The sequence below is a fragment of the Gadus macrocephalus genome, chromosome 7 (genome assembly GCF_031168955.1).
Source record: "Gadus macrocephalus chromosome 7, ASM3116895v1".
Lineage (NCBI taxonomy): Eukaryota > Metazoa > Chordata > Actinopteri > Gadiformes > Gadidae > Gadus > Gadus macrocephalus.
The window spans coordinates 15,361,903-15,382,176 of NC_082388.1; the positions used below are offsets into that span (position 1 = coordinate 15,361,903).

The 20,274-nt window shown below is 42.5% G+C and overlaps 3 protein-coding genes across 7 annotated transcripts in view; all 3 read right to left on the bottom strand.

Moving 5' to 3' along the window:
* Nucleotides 1-307: 307 nt before the first annotated feature.
* Nucleotides 308-7,641, bottom strand: cct8 (chaperonin containing TCP1, subunit 8 (theta)). 2 transcript variants are annotated; one of them, XM_060056857.1, is made up of 16 exons: nucleotides 7,458-7,630; nucleotides 6,717-6,807; nucleotides 6,431-6,510; nucleotides 6,175-6,324; nucleotides 5,753-5,933; nucleotides 5,147-5,208; nucleotides 4,872-5,009; nucleotides 3,984-4,162; nucleotides 3,602-3,668; nucleotides 3,405-3,492; nucleotides 2,790-2,905; nucleotides 2,568-2,639; nucleotides 2,257-2,421; nucleotides 2,015-2,134; nucleotides 1,275-1,399; nucleotides 308-593 (listed from the first exon to the last, which is right to left on the bottom strand). In XM_060056857.1, exons 1-15 carry the CDS (start codon nucleotides 7,515-7,517, stop codon nucleotides 1,301-1,303), a joined length of 1,668 nt encoding a protein of 555 aa, XP_059912840.1. In that variant the 5' UTR covers nucleotides 7,518-7,630; the 3' UTR covers nucleotides 308-593; nucleotides 1,275-1,300. The 2 variants fall into 2 exon arrangements, with proteins under 2 accessions (XP_059912840.1, XP_059912841.1); XM_060056858.1 differs by lacking the exon at nucleotides 1,275-1,399 and having other exon boundaries at nucleotides 7,458-7,641.
* Nucleotides 7,642-7,753: 112 nt separating this feature from the next.
* Nucleotides 7,754-12,803, bottom strand: LOC132461629 (uncharacterized). Of its 3 annotated transcripts, XM_060056861.1 has the most exons (6): nucleotides 12,643-12,803; nucleotides 11,509-11,828; nucleotides 10,639-10,982; nucleotides 10,330-10,425; nucleotides 9,389-9,427; nucleotides 8,580-8,719 (listed from the first exon to the last, which is right to left on the bottom strand). In XM_060056861.1, exons 2-5 carry the CDS (start codon nucleotides 11,815-11,817, stop codon nucleotides 9,397-9,399), a joined length of 780 nt encoding a protein of 259 aa, XP_059912844.1. In that variant the 5' UTR covers nucleotides 11,818-11,828; nucleotides 12,643-12,803; the 3' UTR covers nucleotides 8,580-8,719; nucleotides 9,389-9,396. The 3 variants fall into 3 exon arrangements, with proteins under 3 accessions (XP_059912843.1, XP_059912844.1, XP_059912845.1); XM_060056860.1 differs by lacking the exon at nucleotides 9,389-9,427 and having other exon boundaries at nucleotides 7,754-8,719; XM_060056862.1 differs by lacking the exon at nucleotides 8,580-8,719 and having other exon boundaries at nucleotides 9,388-9,427.
* Nucleotides 12,804-15,167: 2,364 nt separating this feature from the next.
* The window catches only part of tmigd1 (transmembrane and immunoglobulin domain containing 1), a 50,619-nt gene continuing 45,512 nt past the window's right edge, over nucleotides 15,168-20,274 (bottom strand). The window contains exons 2-7 of one of the 2 annotated variants that reach the window (XM_060056873.1): nucleotides 20,207-20,225; nucleotides 16,781-16,864; nucleotides 16,361-16,642; nucleotides 15,771-16,055; nucleotides 15,481-15,584; nucleotides 15,168-15,376 (exon numbers count right to left, since the gene is read on the bottom strand). In XM_060056873.1, the coding sequence (XP_059912856.1) occupies nucleotides 15,365-15,376; nucleotides 15,481-15,584; nucleotides 15,771-16,055; nucleotides 16,361-16,642; nucleotides 16,781-16,844 (747 nt within the window). In that variant the 5' untranslated portion in view covers nucleotides 16,845-16,864; nucleotides 20,207-20,225 and the 3' untranslated portion in view covers nucleotides 15,168-15,364. The remainder of the gene's footprint in view (nucleotides 15,377-15,480; nucleotides 15,585-15,770; nucleotides 16,056-16,360; nucleotides 16,643-16,780; nucleotides 16,865-20,206; nucleotides 20,226-20,274) is intronic. The other variant, XM_060056872.1, reaches the window with a different exon arrangement.

The following is a 20,274-nucleotide window of genomic DNA, read 5'->3' on the forward strand; positions in this document are numbered from 1 at the left end:
AAATCTTTGAATTGGAAATGCATTCCATTTTTCTAGAGATGTGCTCAATTAATGTATAGTTAAGGTACTTAACTATATGGTAAATTCCCTAACCCTAAACACAACCAGTTTCAATCCCATTAGTCTCTGCCACAGCATAATGTATTTTACAACTGCATCCATAGCCCTCATCTCAAGAGGTTAATAGCCCATAACATCCCTCCATTAAACTGATCCAGGATGTCTCAACACTTAAACTTAAAGATATGGAAACTCTGCTCCCAGAAAGACTGACAGGTTTCCATAAAAACTGTAGACCAACCACAGATGAAGGCGCAGGTACTTTTTATTTGTGACTCGAAACATAAAAAGCCGAAGTGCGTTCTCAACAGGTGTACGTTCTCAACAGGTGTACTTGACTAACGGTCATTTGCTACAGATGTAAACCAGACTGTTGCGTTTTAAATAACAGTAGAAAAAAAAAGGGGTATAGAATGCAAGGAGGGATCGGGCCAGGCATGAGGTTATAAGGTCACGGTTCAGTCTTCATCGTCCCAGTCCTTCTTGCCCTGGGGAGGGGGTTTGGGCCCGCCGGCCTGTTTGGCCATGATGATCTGAAAAGGAGAGAGGCGGATTAGAGAAGACCTACAAGGCTCCACACTCACACAGCCATGCTCCAGACCCTAAAGCAGGAAGACCGGTTATGAGGAAGATTATATTACCCTTCCAGTGAGCCAAGGGTTTTGTTCACCTATAGCGGACATCTTGGTTCTTGTTCTAATGCTTGGCAAGTACGGTATTTTTTTTCCACACTAATCAAAAAATAGAAGGTGCCAATATAACTAAATAAGGTCACGCAATTAACTGCATAGGATATCGGAGTGATATCGCATTGCACAAGTTTTAAATATACCAACAATTATAACACAAGCAGGAAAATATGAAGACATTCAAGTATTGGTTGAAAATAAACTAAACCAAAATACATGCATCATGCGACCACACGTGTTTTCTCTACAGAGGCAGAGTGATTGTGAGTGATAAGTTAGGCCCATTTCTGGAGATTTTCAATCATTTAGGTACAATTTGGTTGGAGATTTCATCACACAAAAGTGAGTATTCACACAATGTTAGTAACGGGCAGAATAAAACCACACTTTAGTACGCCATGAGCAGAATAAAACCACACTTTAGTACGCCACGAGCAGAATAAAACCACACTTTAGTACGCCACGAGCAAGTGAGTCAAACTGGTGCAGAACGTTCCGTTTTTCAAATCACTCTCATTCCAGCACCTGCTGAGAGAGGGCGTGAGCGCCCTCTAGTGGTGGGTATCAAACTTTTCGGGTGCGTCATCATCGTCCCAGTGGCCCCTCTGCTTAGGGGCTTTGGGTCCCCCTGCGGCCTTAGCCATAATGATCTGGCCCATGGATAAAATACTGTTCACTTCCGTTCCATGTGTAACAGCACTAGTCGGATCCATGTGTAACAGCACCATTGATAGTATACTGTACCGTTCCATGTGAACCAACACTTGACTGTTACAATACTGTTCACTGGGTATCTATATGATTCATTACTGTTCCAAGTTTAACTATTGTTCTCTACTGAACCTAGTGTAACAACACTGTCCAGGAGTGTTGGACTCCACTGATAACATAATACCTTTTTAGTGATGGAGGGTTTGAGGGAGATTTTGTTCCATTTCAACAACAGCAAAAGACATTTAAACTAAGAAAAGATTTTGAATACCAGGTAGCCCACTGTTAACGCATGAGAGAAGTGTGTCGGCTTCTCCGTTTCAATTAACAATATGCGCCATTAAAACATGTTTGCGCTAAGGGTACAGAGACACTTAAAACCAAAGATGATCAACTACTTCCTGTCCAGCGATGACCTCCCTTTAAACTCATGGGTGCTTGGCACATACCAGATATCAGGTACCATGAAGTCACAGCACATTTACAATTTTGAAGTAGTTGCATTAATGAAAAAAAATATATATAGATATAATGCGAATGTTGCACGCGTGTACCTGGTCCACTCTCAGGACTGTGATGGCGGCATTGGTTGCCAGTTTGATTCCCCAGTGTTTGACCAGGTATGGGTCCAGAATACCGGCTTCGAGCATGTCCTTCACAACAGGGCCCTCTCCCTGGAGACCGTCACAGAGCACAAGAAGCACATTTAATACTTAATCACTACAATTAAAATGGAGATTCTATGGTGGATAAGTGGGACTAACAGGGCATTCTCGTGTGAGAACTATACACGCACCTCGATGTCAAAGCCCATGTTCTTGCCCCCCTTGTGGTGCTCAGCGTACAGCTTGGAGATCAGCTCGTTGGCCTTGACGCCAGAGTTCTCTGCCAGTGCACGGGGAACCGCCTCGAACGCCTCCGCAAACTTCTTTATGGCGTACTGCTCAAGTCCAGGGCACGTCTTCACAGAGAGAGAGGGGGAGATATACATTTAAACAATGTTTATACACATGTCGCAATGTTTAACATTTTAACTAGCTCATAGCTTAAATAGGCTGAAGAAATCTTTGTTCCATGGAGGGCTAAGCGATCCTAGAGGAAGCATACTTCTCCGTAGGCGGCGATCTGCTTGGCCAGCTCAATCTCTGTGGCTCCGGCTCCAGGTAGAAGCCTCTTGTCCTGGATGGAGGAACAGGCGACGAGAATTGTTTGGCATTAACATTTTACAATTAATTGTACACAATTGAACAAAAACTGTCTCAGGGTATGGGAGTCCATAACCACCTTGATTACTCTGGTAGATTGTGAGATTAAGGGGGAGCCACTTACTCTGACCAGAACCTTGAAGGTGTTGACGCCATCGTCTACTGCCCTCTCGATGTCGTCCATCAAGTTGTCAGTGGAGCCTCGGAGCACCATCGTGGCGATGGCACCATCTTCCTTCTCTGTTAGAAAGATATAAGAACATGATAGTAGGGATGTGAGCTCTTCAGGTTTTATTATATTGCTCTCTTAAAATGTAATACAATACACAATACAAATACTGAATTTAAGATTAAACTTAAACCTATGTAATTATGAAGAAGAAATGATTGTTAACGATAATGAACAAGTTCAGAGCTCACAATCCAAGTGTTCATCATAATTGTATTGGTTTTGACACGCAAAAATACATGCATAGTTTTAAACTGTCATACCGAGGCGAGATTGTTGAAAACAGATGCATTTCGGAGATACTACCGTAATTACTTATTGGATTTGAGAAAACTCCAATCAAATTATTTTTCAATGCGCAATACATAATTAAAAAAACAAAACAATAAGTGCCTTTATTGTTTTGGCATAAGTGCTGTATAACACAGCCATAACAAAAATACATAAGGCAATATGATTAAATTGATGGCAATGGGGTAATTGAGGGGGTGGTGTGACGCTAGGACTCACCATGCTTGAACACCACCACCTGGGTGTCTCCCACCTCGGACAGGTACACGCTGTCGCAGTGACCCATCTCCTCTGGGGTCGGGGGGGTCTGCATCAAGGTAAAAGGTCCAGTTAGACAGACTGATTGATTTAGTTCAACTGAAGGGTAGAGGGATGGGGGGATGATCAACAGGAAGCAGACATGCTGGCTAGCTCACCATCCTGGGCAGGGCGATGGCTCCAACTGTTTTGCATAACCTTCTGAGGTCCCACTTGGAATTCAATCTAGTTGTGAAGAAGCAGATTGCGTTGGGTCAAACACAATGACCTTTAACTCAACCGTTAACTCTATAGTTACATTTACTTTTAGTTGACCATTTAATATACATGTAATTAATCACAAGACAGGGGTTTGGACATCTTGCTCAAGGATGCAACAGGTAGAACTGGGGACATTGGGGTTCAGACCCAGTACCTTTCAGCTGTGGGTCAAACAGCCTATTGAAAGGCTTCTTTTATACTTTTATATAACTTAACCAATGTCATGCAAAGCGACCTCTAGTGTATGCAGAGGGGTCAGGCGAGGATAAGTAAACCTACCGGACGACCATCAGGTTGTACTTGTTGGCGTAGTGCAGAGCCATGTCGGCCACCTTGCCCCCGGTGACCACCACGTTGGCCCCGGTCTCCTTGATGGCCTGCATCTGGGCCTCCATCATGTCCTCCTCCCCTTTGCTGAAGTTCATCAGCTCCTTGGCATTCTTTATCAACACCGTTCCCTGCAAGACAGCCATCGTAAATCCACGTGTTGGACTTGATAAATTATTTTCCCGCTTTTTAACCCATTCAGTACTTTGTTTCCAGTTATTTAAATCAAGTACTAATACCTCCTGCACTTTATCCCACAGTACTACATACTAGGGATGCACCGAAATGAAAATTCTTGGCCGAAACCGAAAATACTGAAACAGTTTGTGGCTTTTACTGTTTTTCATTCATTTTGCTTTAATTTTTCACCATTGCATAAATCAAACAATTAAATGCCCTTTATAAACTTTTTTGTCTTGCTTTTCAATAAAAAAAAAATCAATTACAAATTTGATAAATATTTATTTAATACTGGTCGTTTTCTGACATTCCAGCAGACCATGTAGCAAGAATTGAAGAACAATGTACCTTAATAAATGAGTAAAACATTTTTCTTTTTAAAACATTTTTTTATCAAAAATAAAAATGTTCGGTGTATTATGTTCGGCCTTTTTACTCCTTCGGCTGAAACCGAACATTATGTTTTGGGCCATTTTCGGTGGCCGAATATTCGGTGCATCCCTACTACATACTCTAGATGGCATTTCATGGGTTTTCAACAACTAAACAACAAGGTCAAACCAAGCCAAACCACAGAAACAAACAGTTAACATTTGAAGCCAACATGAAAGAACAGCATTAGCTTTTAAGTAAAAAAATAAAATAATCAAGAAGGCTTACTTTGGTCTCTGTCACCATGCAGTCAAAGGGGCAGGAGAATACAGCGATATTGGCATCTTTGACGGATGTGAGGTCTCCTTCCAACTCCTTCTTGAAGACCATGCCGTGGAGCATGGTGGAGGCTGTGATACCACAACCCTACAGGAAATAGGGAGAGGTTTAGTCCCTCAGCCTTTCTGAATAGTTAAACAACTCAAACACAACAAATAAAATATACCATGGTCAATATTTCCACCATCATATAATCACATTGTGTGCACGTGATGGGTACTTACTAAGATCTTGCATACTCTGACACTATCAACATTGAAACTGCCAGACTCTGGGAAGATGGACACTGAAAGAAGAAGGAAAAGTTTCAACATGGCAGCAGAAACGATAACCATCTGAATTGTTGTGGATACTTTACCATTACTATTCCTGTACATGATGGAACGGGTTCCCATACATGAGGGATCCTATACAAGATGGACATGGGATCCTATGCTAGATGGACATGGGATCCTATGCTAGATGGACTAGGGATCCTATGCGAGATGGACTAGGGATCCTATGCGAGATGGACTAGGGATCCTATGCTAGATGGACTAGGGATCCTATGCTAGATGGACTAGGGATCCTATGCTAGATGGACTAGGGATCCTATGCTAGATGGACTAGGGATCCTATGCTAGATGGACTAGGGATCCTATGCTAGATGGACTAGGGATCCTATGCTAGATGGACTAGGGATCCTATGCTAGATGGACTAGGGATCCTATGCTAGATGGACTAGGGATCCTATGCTAGATGGACTTGGGATCCTATGCTAGATGGACTAGGGATCCTATGCTAGATGGACTAGGGATCCTATGCTAGATGGACTAGGGATCCCGACTCACCACAGGCCTGAGCGATGAGGTTGGCCAAGAAGTCTTCGTTGCCGTACTGTTTGCTCATGACGGCTGGGCGAATTAGAGCCGTTGCCTCGGTGATGTCGTGAAGGTTCTTGGCAGAGGTGCACACGCAGTCAGGAAGCATCTCCAGAGCCTTGTGGCACGCAATCTCATAGCCTTCAATCACCTGATGAAAAAGACAAATCAAGGCATTTTTTATTCACTAGTGTCAATTCCTCTTGTTATGAAGAGACAAGTGTTAAATGCTGTGGCTGTGTTGGTTTGGCGTTTCATAATGAAGCAACACAGTGTGGTCTATTTGGTCAGGGTTGCCTGGGTTTCTTAGAAGGGCAAAACCCATTATCCATTTGTATGTGATCAATCCAATGATGTAATCATCAATGCTCAACAGCAAGATCTGTGTTTACCTCAGACACTGAGAGCCCCATCCTGAGAAGCTCCTCAGCCAGCTCCATGAGAGCTCCAGCAAACACAAGCACAAAGTTGGTGCCGTCTCCAACCTCTTGTTCTTGCATGTGGGATGCCATCACCACCATCTTGGCTGCTGGATGTTGTACCTGATAATGACAATTACAATTAAACATTCTAATTCAATGGCCATAAAGTCATTGATATTCGGATGGATTGATATTCCAGTAATGATTTGGATAAGTCAATTTTTACCTCAAGTTCTCTCAGAATTGTTGCCGCATCATTTGTGACAAACAGCTTCTCCAGGTGATTAATGACCATTTTATTCATGCCTGCGAAAGGGTGGATAACACACATTGCTTATTGAATAGCTTGTTTCCAATACAACATTACACGAAAGTAGACATTGGGGTTTGAACCCAGAATCTATCCGCCAATCCAACACAAAAAATACTTGACTATCCTTTCAATTGAATACCATGTCTAAGTTTCTTAAATATAAAAACCTAAATCATTAATGTTTAACGACTATGCTTACCATTTGGCCCATAAGCAGTGCGTGTCGTCTGAGCCAGCTCCTTGCAGGCTTTGATGTTACGGTACACAGCTTCCTCAAGTCCAGAATAGTGCTACGGGGGTAGGAAAATAACTACGTTTGTATGGGTATAACTGGCATATATACATTTTATTCAAGAAAAAAAAAGCTTTATAATTCCCGAAAAACACTTGACGTCCTGTCACAAAGAGGGTTAACCCTAGGGTGATTGTTACTGCTACAGAACGGGATGGGCCCCTTCAAATCCATTGTTAAGCGTCATCTTAGAAAGCACCATACAAATATCACAAATAGATCTAGGTAAAAGAAAAACGCATGGCATTTCTTAAACAGAATTCATCAGGTGTACGCCATAACTGTCGCCCCAATATCTGACTGAAGGAATCGCCCGTAAATAGTAGCGGGTTAGCATACCAACATCTAGCTAGGTAATGTTAGGGTTTTCACCTAATCATCCTATCGTACTGAAAGATTAATACGTTTATTTCAGATAGCTACAGGTGCACGAATACCGCATGTTGGTGTTAATGGACACGGTAAACAGGCGGCCACACATGCATGAGCATCAGGAGGCGCGAGCGGCCTGTCTTCTGAGTGTTCTAGAACTCTCCCACATGACCACGCACCAAGCTGCTTCCTTACAAGGCAGCTAACAGATTAGCTCTGATTTTTTTACGATTGTTTCATTGACCTAAACCTATCGCCCGGACATTCCAGCCTCACCTTAGCACCATCCTTTAACATTTGGGCAAAGCCCGGAGCTTTGGGTACGTGGAGAGCCATATTCGGATGTTTAGCAGCCCCGTTGTCTCAGAGATGGTAGCTGCAGCGTGGTTTCAGGGCTTGGTACAAAGCCGGAGAGAAGTAGGCGGAGCGTCGTCACAATGGGCGTAGCCGCTCTGGACAGAGCGCCGCGAGGGATAAACCTAACGCCTTAAATAGTGCAGGGATAACGTTACGATTCGGGCACATAATGATGTGTCGCACCAGAGGGAGACAGAGAACTATGATTGAAACAGTTATTTAAAAAGGTATAACATTTATTGTGAAGCTTCACATGATACATCTATTATAAAAAACGCTTGTCGATCCCTTCCCCCTTGACAATAGGAATTGGAGGGATTCAGTCATGATCATAAAAACTGCCATGCACAGCATCATTACATCACATTATGGACTGGGAAATGACAGCATTCCCATACATTATTTTTTCATAGGTGTACTAATCCAACGTGAAAAAAAAGAGTCTAAATAACTACAAAAATGTCTTTGCATTCTATAATATAAGGAATACATCAAATAGTGTCTGAAACGTATAAGGCATCATTAGTCTTCGATATTGAAATGGAGAGGGAAAGCCTCTCTGTCCATGAGTAGTAAACCTGTTAGTTAACAGATACTTTTGGTCTTGGTGACTAAACTCTACGTAGGTTTGATATAAAAAGTAGTGCAACAGTAAACGACACTCTAGAAAAATAAATGTAACAAACAATACTCAGTAACTACTTCATTTGGTTGGTATTCCAATGTAACAGGGAAATGTGCACTGATAGACAGAACAGCGCATAAAATCCATAAAGCTCCCACACCATCTTCCCTTCACTCGGGGTCGCTATGACAACAGACCACTGTAGCTACAACGAGAGCGCCAACTCACAACTAACGACTCTCAAGACACATAACTATGCAATAGTGACTAAAGTACAGTACAAATGGTACCGGATTTAAACATACACCCGACTTTATGTCCAACAAAATTCCCGTGTGAACATACCAAGTCAATGGGACAACTGAAATCAGACAGTGCAAGAGGTGCTGTCGGTTGGGTTTAGGTTTTGCGGATGTTGCTGGCGGTGGTGTGAGCCAATTCTCCCAGCGTGTGCGACAACTTAGTGGCGCGCCGGGTCAGGTTGGAGCGGCTCAGTTTGCCGTTCGGGTCCAACTTTCGTATCACGCCTCCCCCCACGCGCTCCAGGCCGTTGGTCCTGGCAAGAGAGCGCTACAGTTGTAAATGCTGTTGGAACCATGAAAACGGTGAAAGCGGCGGTAACGGCAAACTGACTGGACTCTTGGCGTTTACATAGGCGGTGTTGACAGCAAGGGGGCAGTGTTAAAGCATTATTTGGTTAAGTCGAACGAAACAAGAAGGTAAAGGCTGTTGAAAATCGTTGTTATTTGTATGGTCAACATCTCCAAATGACCAACAATGATGAAAGGGACTCTTCTCTTGCTCAGAGGTATCATCTGGTCATCATTTGTGGCCAAAATTATATTAAACCATCACAGTCCCCATGACTATTTGGTTACTTTGATCAGAATAATCCATCTCTAGATAAATGGAGAATGGAGGTCTGTGTCATCAAAGCAACATACAAATTCACCCATTGCCAGAAGGCGGACAGGTAGCCTACTGTATTGCCGCTGCAAATTGTTTATATTGGGGATGACAACATTGAGCCATCTTTGATACCTGTTCCTTACAAACTTTCAGGATACTCTCGGAGGTTGAACAGAAGATGATAACATGCTTTACCATGCAGCCACAGGGCTCTCATGCACGTTATCTGAAAGTTACACAATATAATATAGCAATTCTCCATCAAATCATGCCTTTGTTTCTGTTTGTTTCCAAACCACCAATCTGATGCCTTTACCTTTATTACTACTCGGTCATTTGGGAATAGTTGAAATTCCTGTTTCAGGAGAAAAACAAAGGTTTTCGTTGGATGTCATTTAGATGAGAACATATATATGGTAATGGGAAATGGTTATTTTGTCCAGGCCAACACTTTCGTTAGTTATGAAAGACATCCAGATAACGTCCAGGCTGACTGCACACAATGACTTCTCCTTCTCTCACAATATATCCATAGAGCCAGGTCATCCTCTTGTCTAATGTATCAGCATTATGAGCGTCAGCATGGGCAGGAATGCAGCTGAAGCTGATCTCCACACAACAGAGTCCTTCATCTGGCTTCACTTCCCATGACCACACACCCTTCCTGCTCCAACGGGCCCCCTTCCCTCTGGGATACCAGAAACACTGACCCAGTTTTAAATTTAGGCGGGAAGAATGCAAGTGGGGAGAAGGCAGGGTGAAGGGGTCAGACCAGCTGCTATGCAAACTAGAATTCTTGAGTTGGGTGGATGAGTAGTCTCTCTCCCCCTTCCTTTATATAATGTAACAGAATGGATTTACACTAGTAATGTCAATGCCAAATACACAGTTTTCAGAGTCTTATTTCCCCCCCCCCCCCCCCCCCCCCCACACACACACACACACACACACACACACACACACACACACACACACACACACACACACACACACACACACACACACACACACACACACACACACACACACACACACACACACACACACACACACACACACACACAGAGTCAAGCGTGACTTAGATAATATACTGATAGCTGTGGATTAATAATGAAATAATAAATAAAAAACTATAAATGTAAACCTAAACACACAATCATCATAACGTCATGCTCAAGAAACTTGATTCAAAGGCAGGCCTGGAACGCATTTAGTATTTGCACGGTGTGTTCTGATAGTTTGATAAAGTCGGGTTACCTGTCGTCTCTCCCAATGAAGCTGTCGAAGGCCCTGGAAAGGTGCTTGAGCCTCTTCAGTCCACTAGACACGCTCTCCAGGTCCTGGTCAAACTTCCTGTCAAGCAGGAAACAGGTAGAGATGTATCACCCAACAGATATTTTTGTATAAATGTGAGGTCCTCAATACCACTGTAGGTTAAGTCTTGAATCTTCTTCTTTATAAGGTCACTGAACACAAAGGATATAAACTCTTCAAGAGAACACTTGAAAACAAATGAACACAGCGGGGCCTACAGGGTGAGTGCGTCATGGTCTCGTCAGAGCCTACCGTCTCTGGTTCTGCGTGTTGGGCGAGGCGAAGGGGCTCTTCAAAGCGGCCATACGCACAAGCTGCCTCCGGCCACCTCTGGGCCTCACCCCGCGTGCCTCATCGCCGGCCTTAGGCGTGCCCTTTTTCGCGGACCGCCGCCTGGACGCAGGGGTGCGTCCCGGCGTGGCACAAGCCCTGGGGGTGCGGCGAGGGGTTGGTGTGGCCACCAGGGTGACAGGTCGGCCCGGGGTGCGTTGAGGGGTGCGAGAGGTGGATGGAGTACCCTCCTCATGCTCTCCGACTCGCCCGGGAGTGGACACCAGACACTCCTCCTGCCTGGCTTCTCTGCTCCTCTGCAGCCGCTGTGAACCACAGAGAAGGAGGACATGCTTGTGTATGTGTACATGGTGGGCGTCATCCTTTAAATGGATGGAAAGCACTCGCATGAAAAAAGGATTTGGTCAATGCAGGAGTCGCAAACTGACAAGACAGTGCCAACAGATAGTTAGTAAAGGGTTAATTCCTTCAAGCATTGAGCTCACGCAATGCTTGTTAAAAGGCTTATCTTGATCATCTATGATAACATTTTATGACACCTATGAGGAAGACACATCTTGATCATTTTGAACCGATAGACCTCTCTTTAGAATGTACTGTTGGTATTGTCAGATGTTTAATAAAGATGTGTTACTAGTGATGGATGTAGTCACGGCGAAACAAAGTGAGGCTCATTACATTCAGGTATGGGATGTGTCTGGTATCAGACCCAATTTCCTTCTCTCTCTATCATGATTCAAACCCGTTGTTTGCATCATAATAGGCCATATCTTTAGGTCATCTTTATTACGTTATGTTGGGCCCACACAAATGTAGTATTACTGGCCATACCTGGTAGACTCCGCCCACAGATTGGCGGGCACCGCGGGCTAGCTTGCCCATGGTGCCCGGTTTGGTGGGCTCCTGCACCGGTTCCCAGGTAGGGTTCTCCGGGAGGGAGTTGGTCTGGACGGAGCGCAGCGGAAGGCGTTTCTTCAGAGTCATCCGCAGGGAGTTGAGCGAGGACGAGGAGCGGAGCTTGCGGAAGCGGCTGGGGGCTTCTGGAGAGCCCTCTGCCTCATCAGACTCCTCGAGGGTGGCGTGTGCCCGCCACACCCCTACCATGGCCTTGCCATATCCGGTCATCATCGATGACGTCATGCTCAGAGGATCTACAGGAGAGAGGAGAGCATTGAAGGCAATAATAGGTGACGCACTTTGTTTTATGACACCAAAAAACACATTCCTCCTACTCCCCCTCCTCCTATTTATTGCCTTCCACATCAGGAGGAACGTGCATTAGTAGGAGTATGTGAACACAGAAGAAGACCATGTTTCTTGATATGGTCTCTTGACATCGAGAATGAAAGTGTTTGCCAAATTATATAATGTAGGCCATTTGGGTGATCCGGGGAAATATTCTTAGCTGCAGCCTATTTTTTATGTAAATTATACCATGTTTTGTCAAATCAGTATCATAACAGGGGATAAATAAAGTATTATCATATAGAGACCTCACTCTCTGGAAAGCCTATCTGACGAATGGGAATAGTTCAAGTGTTGACGAAGCTTTCAGATTCCAATCGGTGACACAATGCATGCTTTGATTACATGGAATCAATGGCATGGTGTTTATATTATTTTTCTGGGGTTTTGCCACGTTGTACTTTGTGTGTATGGGTGGTTTGCCGTTGCATGTGTAACATGTATCGTGTTCTATCGTTCAGTGCTGTTGATAACGTTTTGACTAGTCCGAATGAATCTATTGATGATGGGTAATCCCAACCCGCAACCCCCTCAAGATTCAAAAGTGCAGAAACAATTGTTTTCAGCACGCTATTTTTCTTTTAAGAAACACATTCGTGTATGAAAGTAATCCTGGGATTCCTGGGATTAACTAAATGTCTCAGAACGTGAATCATTTCAGTACGAAAGCGAAACGTCCAAAACCTACTTTTCAGTGAATAGTTTCAAGGACTGACTTACCTCAAGGCGCGGTGTCTGTTTGGTCCCTTTTGGTTTTCTGTCGCTCTGGAACACAATATTTCTTTCTCCCAGTTTGAATTTGGCGCTGGATAACGCGAGTTGACTCCACACCCAAAATGAACGTCCTTTAGGCCGCACCCCCCTGGTGACGCTGCCCTGAACATCATAACCTCATCCACCCCGACAAGCCTCCACAGGACCCGTGGGGAAATCTCGTGTGTTGGAAAATCACTGTTCCACCTAAGCGCGCCTCCATCCACGTTTACATACCACTGTATTATATTTCGCAGTTTAATGTTTTATCACGCTTGTCGTTAATAAATAAGTGCATTATTTATCAACAATTCGTTTGTTCGATTTATTTAACATGGTAAATAAAGTAGCTCTACCAGAAAAAATATATAAAAGTGAGTGTGGAAATCACTTGTGTTTGTAGAAGTAACTCAAATATTATTAACCTCTGCTTTGTAAGAATGATTCAACATAATTATTAAAATACAATAGTTTTATGAAAACATTTATTGCAGCTATTTCTTATAATAAAATGATGGAAGCTTGGTGTAATGTTTTGATGCCACTGAATTAACTTTAGCGATCATGCTCATGAATAATTCCTCACAATTATTTATGTAATAAAATATGTCCTATTCTCAGATAAGTACAGTCTCTACAAAGTGCTTTGCAAATGTCGTGTGAAACTATGAGGCATCGTACAATCCGTTCTGCTGTAAATAAACTCGGACGTGACATTCTTCTCCAAGTTGGGTACCGGAAGGGGTCCGTCGGTGGAGGCGGGCCTGAGGCTGGCTCTGAAGCATTGGTCTGAAGCAAGACACTTCTCAGCTTCCCTATAGCCCCTTTAGCCACCCCCTCCAACGAAACAGCTCCATCTAGGCTTCTGGAGATGGAGAACTCACCAGTTTTATATCACAACATTTTTAAATGGTGAATTACTTCTTTATCATAGGAAAACGAAATGATCACTCAATTGTTTACATGCAGTAAACAGGGTTTATTTGTCATGTTTTCTTCGGTCAAATACATTTTTATTATAACCTTTCGTAAAATAAAGCCTCTGCAGGTCTAAACAATTTACCAGCAGATATCGCTGAATTTATTGTGGGAAATATCCCTTTAACATTGTTAAACACGCTTTACTCACATGCATTTAACTTATAGGCCTACACTAGGAGAAGGAGTGGAAGCCTCTACATATTTTTGCCGGAGCGCTAGCCTTATAATAAGAAGCTTTAATTGCATTACTGAAATTTATAAAAATATTTATGGGTAAACATTTATCCCTATAACCTAACTGTTGTCTAAACTTTTCCGTTTTCCAATCCATTCAACCTGAACCTAACCCAACCCTGATATGACCTCATGGACAGCGCCATAGTTTGTGAATGCACAAATTGCAAAACACGCTTGTTTCTGATAGGGTCCAATTATTGCCAACCCAGGTTATTGCATTGTCCTTCAGGTCAGTCAGGCAATGGCAATTTACACCACCTGTCAGGCAATGGCAATTTACACCACCTGGCACTATCTTTTATCCAACATTAACGCCACTTTACCATATAGATTGTGGCACCTACAGTTTGGCCGTGTGGCTTGACAGGAAGGGATAGCTATGCTTCCGTTGTTCTGAGCCTCACCTGGAGTCACTTTGAGCGGATGCCTCTGCTAAAAGGACAAAATGGTTTTAATGTATTTTAGTACCCTACCAACTGCACCTATCTTATGCACTAGCAAACCAGAATACTAGAGCTTGTAAATTGTTTCCTTGTTTATTTGATACAGTTTGTTCAAGGGAGTAAAACTCATCCAAAATTCTGCCAGCGTCATGAAATTAGAGCTCCTATAATTCATAGGCCAAAATATTATCCCAGTAAAGGCCAAAGCATCGGCAATGGCTACAGCAGCAGATGCAATCAAAATCAATGAATCGGATCGACTGAAGTCATTAAAGTAATACGCTCAGTGTGAAATTACATAAAAAATCACAGTGTAATATAGTGTTTGCCATGGCAGGGATGTTAAATGTTCTCTAGTGTTGATGGGATGAGATGGCAGAAGCAGGAAATGGCATTGTCAGACACGTACTACCTTATCAATCTCTGCTCATGACACATCCTTTCACGAGGCACTCGTGTTCTCACTCCAGTTTATGAGAAAGTGTTAAAAGTTTTTTATTGTTTGAACATAATGATCCTGACCTTGATGTCAACCTTTGAAAGACACCGAAGCTTACAGGCATTTATGTATCTGTAAGAAGAAGTTATGCTGTGTGTGTGTGTGTGTGTGTGTGTGTGTGTGTGTGTGTGTGTGTGTGTGTGTGTGTGTGTGTGTGTGTGTGTGTGTGTGTGTGTGTGAGTTCTGTGTTCATGTTCATTTATGTTCCACGCATATCTTATCGAAAGTGAATTTGTAACATGGGGTTAATAATCTCTACCAGTTTGGAGAGTCAGAAGTTAAAGTTTAATTTACATCCAAAATGAAACAATAAAAATACAATGTCTAACCAATTGCAATATAGTACCTTTTTATTTATTTTTAAATACAGGCATAATCCAGCTTTCAATCACCTCATACAAGGCAACGTCTCAAGGTTTCATTTTCCAAACGTTTATAATTAAATACAGTATAAAATATAACCTTTACACAGAATTCTCATGAATACATTTACAGGCACCTGCTTGGAGTGATTCCACATGTAACGGCTTCACTTGAAGCACTGTCAACAGAAAAACAAAAGCGATAAGTTATTGAACATTTGTGTGGGGTGTGGTTACTGATCTAAGCAGCGTGTGTTGCAGGTCCTGTGTGTTTGTGTGTTACCTTGGCAATCTTCTTTCTTCGTGAGAAAATGGCCAGAAGTATTGTGAGGAAGACTACCACGACGCCAGCCACGATCGGCATCACAGGGAACCTGATGGTCCTTTCTAGGAAGTGAGGAAAGAATATTTTAGGACCATTCTGTCCTTTTTATTTCACAACTATTGTATCCTGCCGTTACAGCAGACACGTCTTGAGTGAAATGAACACACACAACTAACACAACAAATCAATATGCAGAAATTCAAAGGCAAAAATGCAGTTCAGATAACTTTGAAGAGAGATAAACAGACCTTTAACGCCAACACTGAAGGTTCGTCTTTGTTTTCCATGTTTGGGCGAATTTGTTTCACATATGTACGTTCCCCGGTGCAGATCCATGTCCAATTTGTTCACCGTCAGCTTGCTTGTGAAACCGTCATTGGTCACTATGACTTTGCCAGTGGTGTGCTCCAGTTGGGTTCCATTAAACTCCCATGACACTATCACAGCAGGGTTGGCATACATGTCACACAGCAGCACCAGAGTCTCCTGTTCCTCCATGTCGAACTCCTCACTGCCATTCGTCCTGGAGGCATCTGGAGAGCACAGTCGGAGAGCTTGGCTTGGGTGGTCTAACGACTGATGACTGACATAAATCGTGGTCAATAGAGGCCTACCATTCATGGAGGTTTGCTCAGAACATAAAAAAATAATAATTCAAACTGAAAATGCTTTTAGTAAACAACGAATGCTGAACTGCAAATGCTGTAAGATTCAAAAAGCTAAACAGAACTAAAGTAAAATGAGACAGAATGAGCTCATGATTCAAAATAAGTGGCTCATTATTCTGAACAACATGCTGTTTAGACTGATGATGCTAACAGCTCCATGTGTGACTTACAGGTGACGTTCAGGGTCACTGAGTCATTCAAAGTGGTGTCATTCTTCCTCTGGCAGGTAAAAATAGCGCCGTTGTCTTCGTGTGTCAGAGGTGTCACACAGATGGAGCTGTTATCACCCCTGTTGTTGTTCTCCAGCTTCACCAGAGCATTGTTTCTCAGCCACACCAGCTCCATGTCAGTCCCAGCGGCAGTCTTATGCCGGCAGATCAGAGACACGGTGCCATTCAGCTTCATCTCAATCATCTGCTCAACACTACCTGGAACAGCCTCAATACGCACACCTTGGTGTGTATGGAGCGAGAAATAAGAATGGTTGACATGCATGTATCATGATGACATAGGTTTCTTGGATAAAGGCATATCGGGCAAATGATAAAATAGTAATAAATACATTTCTTAGGAGATCTGTTAATATTCACCTGATGTCTGCATTACACAGAGGATCACAGCATGGAGAAGCAAGGTCCTCAATATTGTTGTCATTTTGATTAACCACGACCGGCCTGGAGACACACACACACACACACACACACACACACACACACACACACACACACACACACACACACATAAATAATGATACATTGAGTAATCACAGACATCCAATGTGTACATATTTATTAACAATACAATGCATAAAATGTGAGCACTAGGCTAAATCCCGGCTATGATAATGTGTGTTATTGAAGCTGCCTTTCTTGTTCCATTTCCGAGCATAATCTCAGCTCATTTCTTTCTCTAAATTGATGCCGGTAATCCTATTCTTTCATGTCCATGGTGGCTCCTGGCCCCTTTCATGAAAGGCAAAAAGTTAACATTGGCTGTTTTCAGTCATTGCTTGCATTTGATTTTCTCAATCAACATTAATTTAAACTTTTGTAAATTTTATTTCCAAAGTTGAATACACCTTGGACCTTGGTCTACTCTTTATTGTAGCTGTAAAACAATAGCCACGCGATTTCAAGAATTGAGTTTTACACGCTTACTTTTACGTGAACTTCATCAGGCATATGTAATAAAACTTGAAAATGCATTGCCTGCAGAAAATGCTGTGAGTGCTGTAGCAAAGTGAGGTTGAAAATATTTTTTAATAAAGCCACATAGATACGTTAAATGGCTTAAAGACATAAAGAAACGTTAAATGGCTTAAATCAAATGAAGGGATTTGAACAAAAGTTCAAAAGTCTAAATGGAGTAAACAATGTTGACATGCACACAATTTAAGAAAATGTGAATGGTTGGAAACAAATAAAATGACAGCTGAATAAAAAGCGCAAAGCATTGCTAAAAATGCAGAAATGTAAAATGAATTGAACAGAAGAATCTGAAAGGTCAAATGTATTGCCGTGCACTGCTGGTGTGTGTGTGCGTGTGCGTGTGTATGTGTGTGTGTGTGTGTGTGTGTGTTCATCAGAAAATAGAAAGCCGGTGCGTGACTAAAAGTAGCCAAATAGAGCGGGAAATACAGCCCAATCTGCCTGAACATCCTCCAAAAGTAGCCCAATCCGGCGGGAAAAGACGCCCAATCTGGCAACCCTTGCTGAACGTCCTCACGCTCCAGCGTCAACGTAAATCAATGAGACCAACTGAAAACGCAGCCGGTATGAAATTAAGGCTACGTTTACACGATGCCGGTCTGAACAGAAGACGCAAAAGTGGCGTTGCGTCTTCACTTTTTATTCCGCGTTTAGACGAGCGTTTTCGGGAGGAAATCTGCGTGCATACGGTGACGCAAAAGTGTGTGGAATTCGATTGGGTATGCATGCCAGGCTGCTAGGTGGTGCTGTGATAGACTATCACAGTGGTTCCCAAACTGTGTGCCGCGGCACACTGGTGTGCCGTGAGGCAAGTCCAAGTGTGCCGTGGGATTTTGTGACAACCATAGCCTACTGCAATATAGTATACAACTATACAAAAATAATTATTTATTTACTATATACTACTTTGAATGCACTCATTCCATAATAAAGAGGCAAACTCTTTATCTAAAAACTATTTAAAAAATCCTCAAAGAGGATCCCACATTTCGCTGTTCGCGCAGGTGGGAATTTAATTTAGACTGTGACACATCAAAGCCAGTGAGCGCGCTATATATGCCGAACACCTTCAGACCGAGAGGTTTGAGCGCTATTTTCCACGTGTGGCGGACATCGAGGACAATGACTGGATCCGAGACCCATTCAACCAGGAGTCCGAATCCTCAAACGAGAAGCTCACTATGAAGGAGAGAGAGGAGAGCGCAGAGCTCCGTGCGGACCGGGCTCACACTCGATCCGTTTTGGTTGGTTTGTGCATCAGAATATCCAACCATCTCCCACCACGCTATCGACCAACTTCTTAATTTCCCCACCACCTACCTGTGTGAGTTGGCGTTCTCCACTCTTGTTTACATGAACAAGACCAGGTCACGGCTCTCTGTTGAGCAGGACTTGCGAGTGGCCCTCTCCTCCGTGCCACCAAGGATTAAAAAAATCTGTGCGCCCCGACAGGCACATGTGTCCCACTGATTTGTTAGTAGGCAGAATATTTACAAAAAAAGCCTGATTCTATATGTTAGTTATAATTTGTGGGTCAGATTCAAGACCATGCAGCTTTCTCATGGAGAGTTCTCTGCTGAATTTCTGTTTCCTTTGCCTCACCTGTCTGGTTGAAATGGGTGTGTTAATTTTGTTAATAAAGTATTTTGTTAATAAATATTTCATGAGTAGAATAGTTGTCTTTGTCACATCTTATTTGGCATTAGTAAATAATTAGAAAACTTAACAGATAAACAGATGATATTAGTGATAACACGTGTTATAAGGCTATTTTGCACAATAGGTGTGCCTTGGGCACAAAAAGTTTGGGAACCACTGGACTATCACACAACACCGCCATGTCTGAGCGCATGCGTAGAATCTTCCTTCTCTTATCCGTGCCGCAAAAACCAAAAATATCCTTCTATGTTCAGTAATACTATCTGTAAATATCCTGTACATTTCGTGGAAATACTCCTGTATGCTTGTTAGAGCTGCCAGAGCAGCTTGAAGGTCCGACGCATGGAAATAATCTGACATGTTTGTTTATTTCCTTGTACTGGCACATGTATGTGACGTAAACGCGTACGCGACCTGAGCAGATCTGAGCAGTGTTTTGCGTCTTGGCAGTTTAGACGGAAACGCTACGGCGGAGCGTTTTCAACTTTTCCACTCTGGAGGGTGGTTTCAGATTTATGCGTTTTCATGCCCCAAAAACGCCGTCACCGTCTAAACGAAAGGCACTTCCGATAAAATATTTTGTCGTTTTCACCCGCAAGCGTCCTCGTGTAAACGGGGCCTAAAACCGTGATTCTGAATAAAGTTTAAATGATCGAAATTCCTTTTGGATATTATTGAAGATGCAATTGTGTAGATTTGCTAAATGGTTTGAACGAAGGTAAACGGTTGAAAATTGATTTAGTAACGTCTTAAACAGTTGAAGTACCAGATACCAAAAGGATAGTATTTTAAAAGTAGAATATCTTAAAAAGTATAAAATATTTAAAAGAAATCAGATGAAGAAGCTATTCTGAACATTTTAGAATTCGAATGGAGTCTCTAGGTGAAGAATTGAAGAAGGAGAAAGGTCCCAAAGTTTGTAGAGAATAAAATAAAAAATAGTTGTATTTTTGTATTTCACAAATGTTGGACTCTTCGTGCATCTTTTTAAGAAATAAATATTCTTAATCATTATTCCAATACATTTTTATAAATGATATGTATATCTATATTACAAACTTAAAGACTAAGTAATATATTACTCTAAATCATACAAACTTATCATACAAAGACAACCATAGTCTAAGAGGAAGCTAAAAGTATGCTTACCAAATAATCGTAAAAGTACTCTTGTTCGTATCGGGATGCAGTGTTGCTGTCTAGCTCTGTGTGGTTTT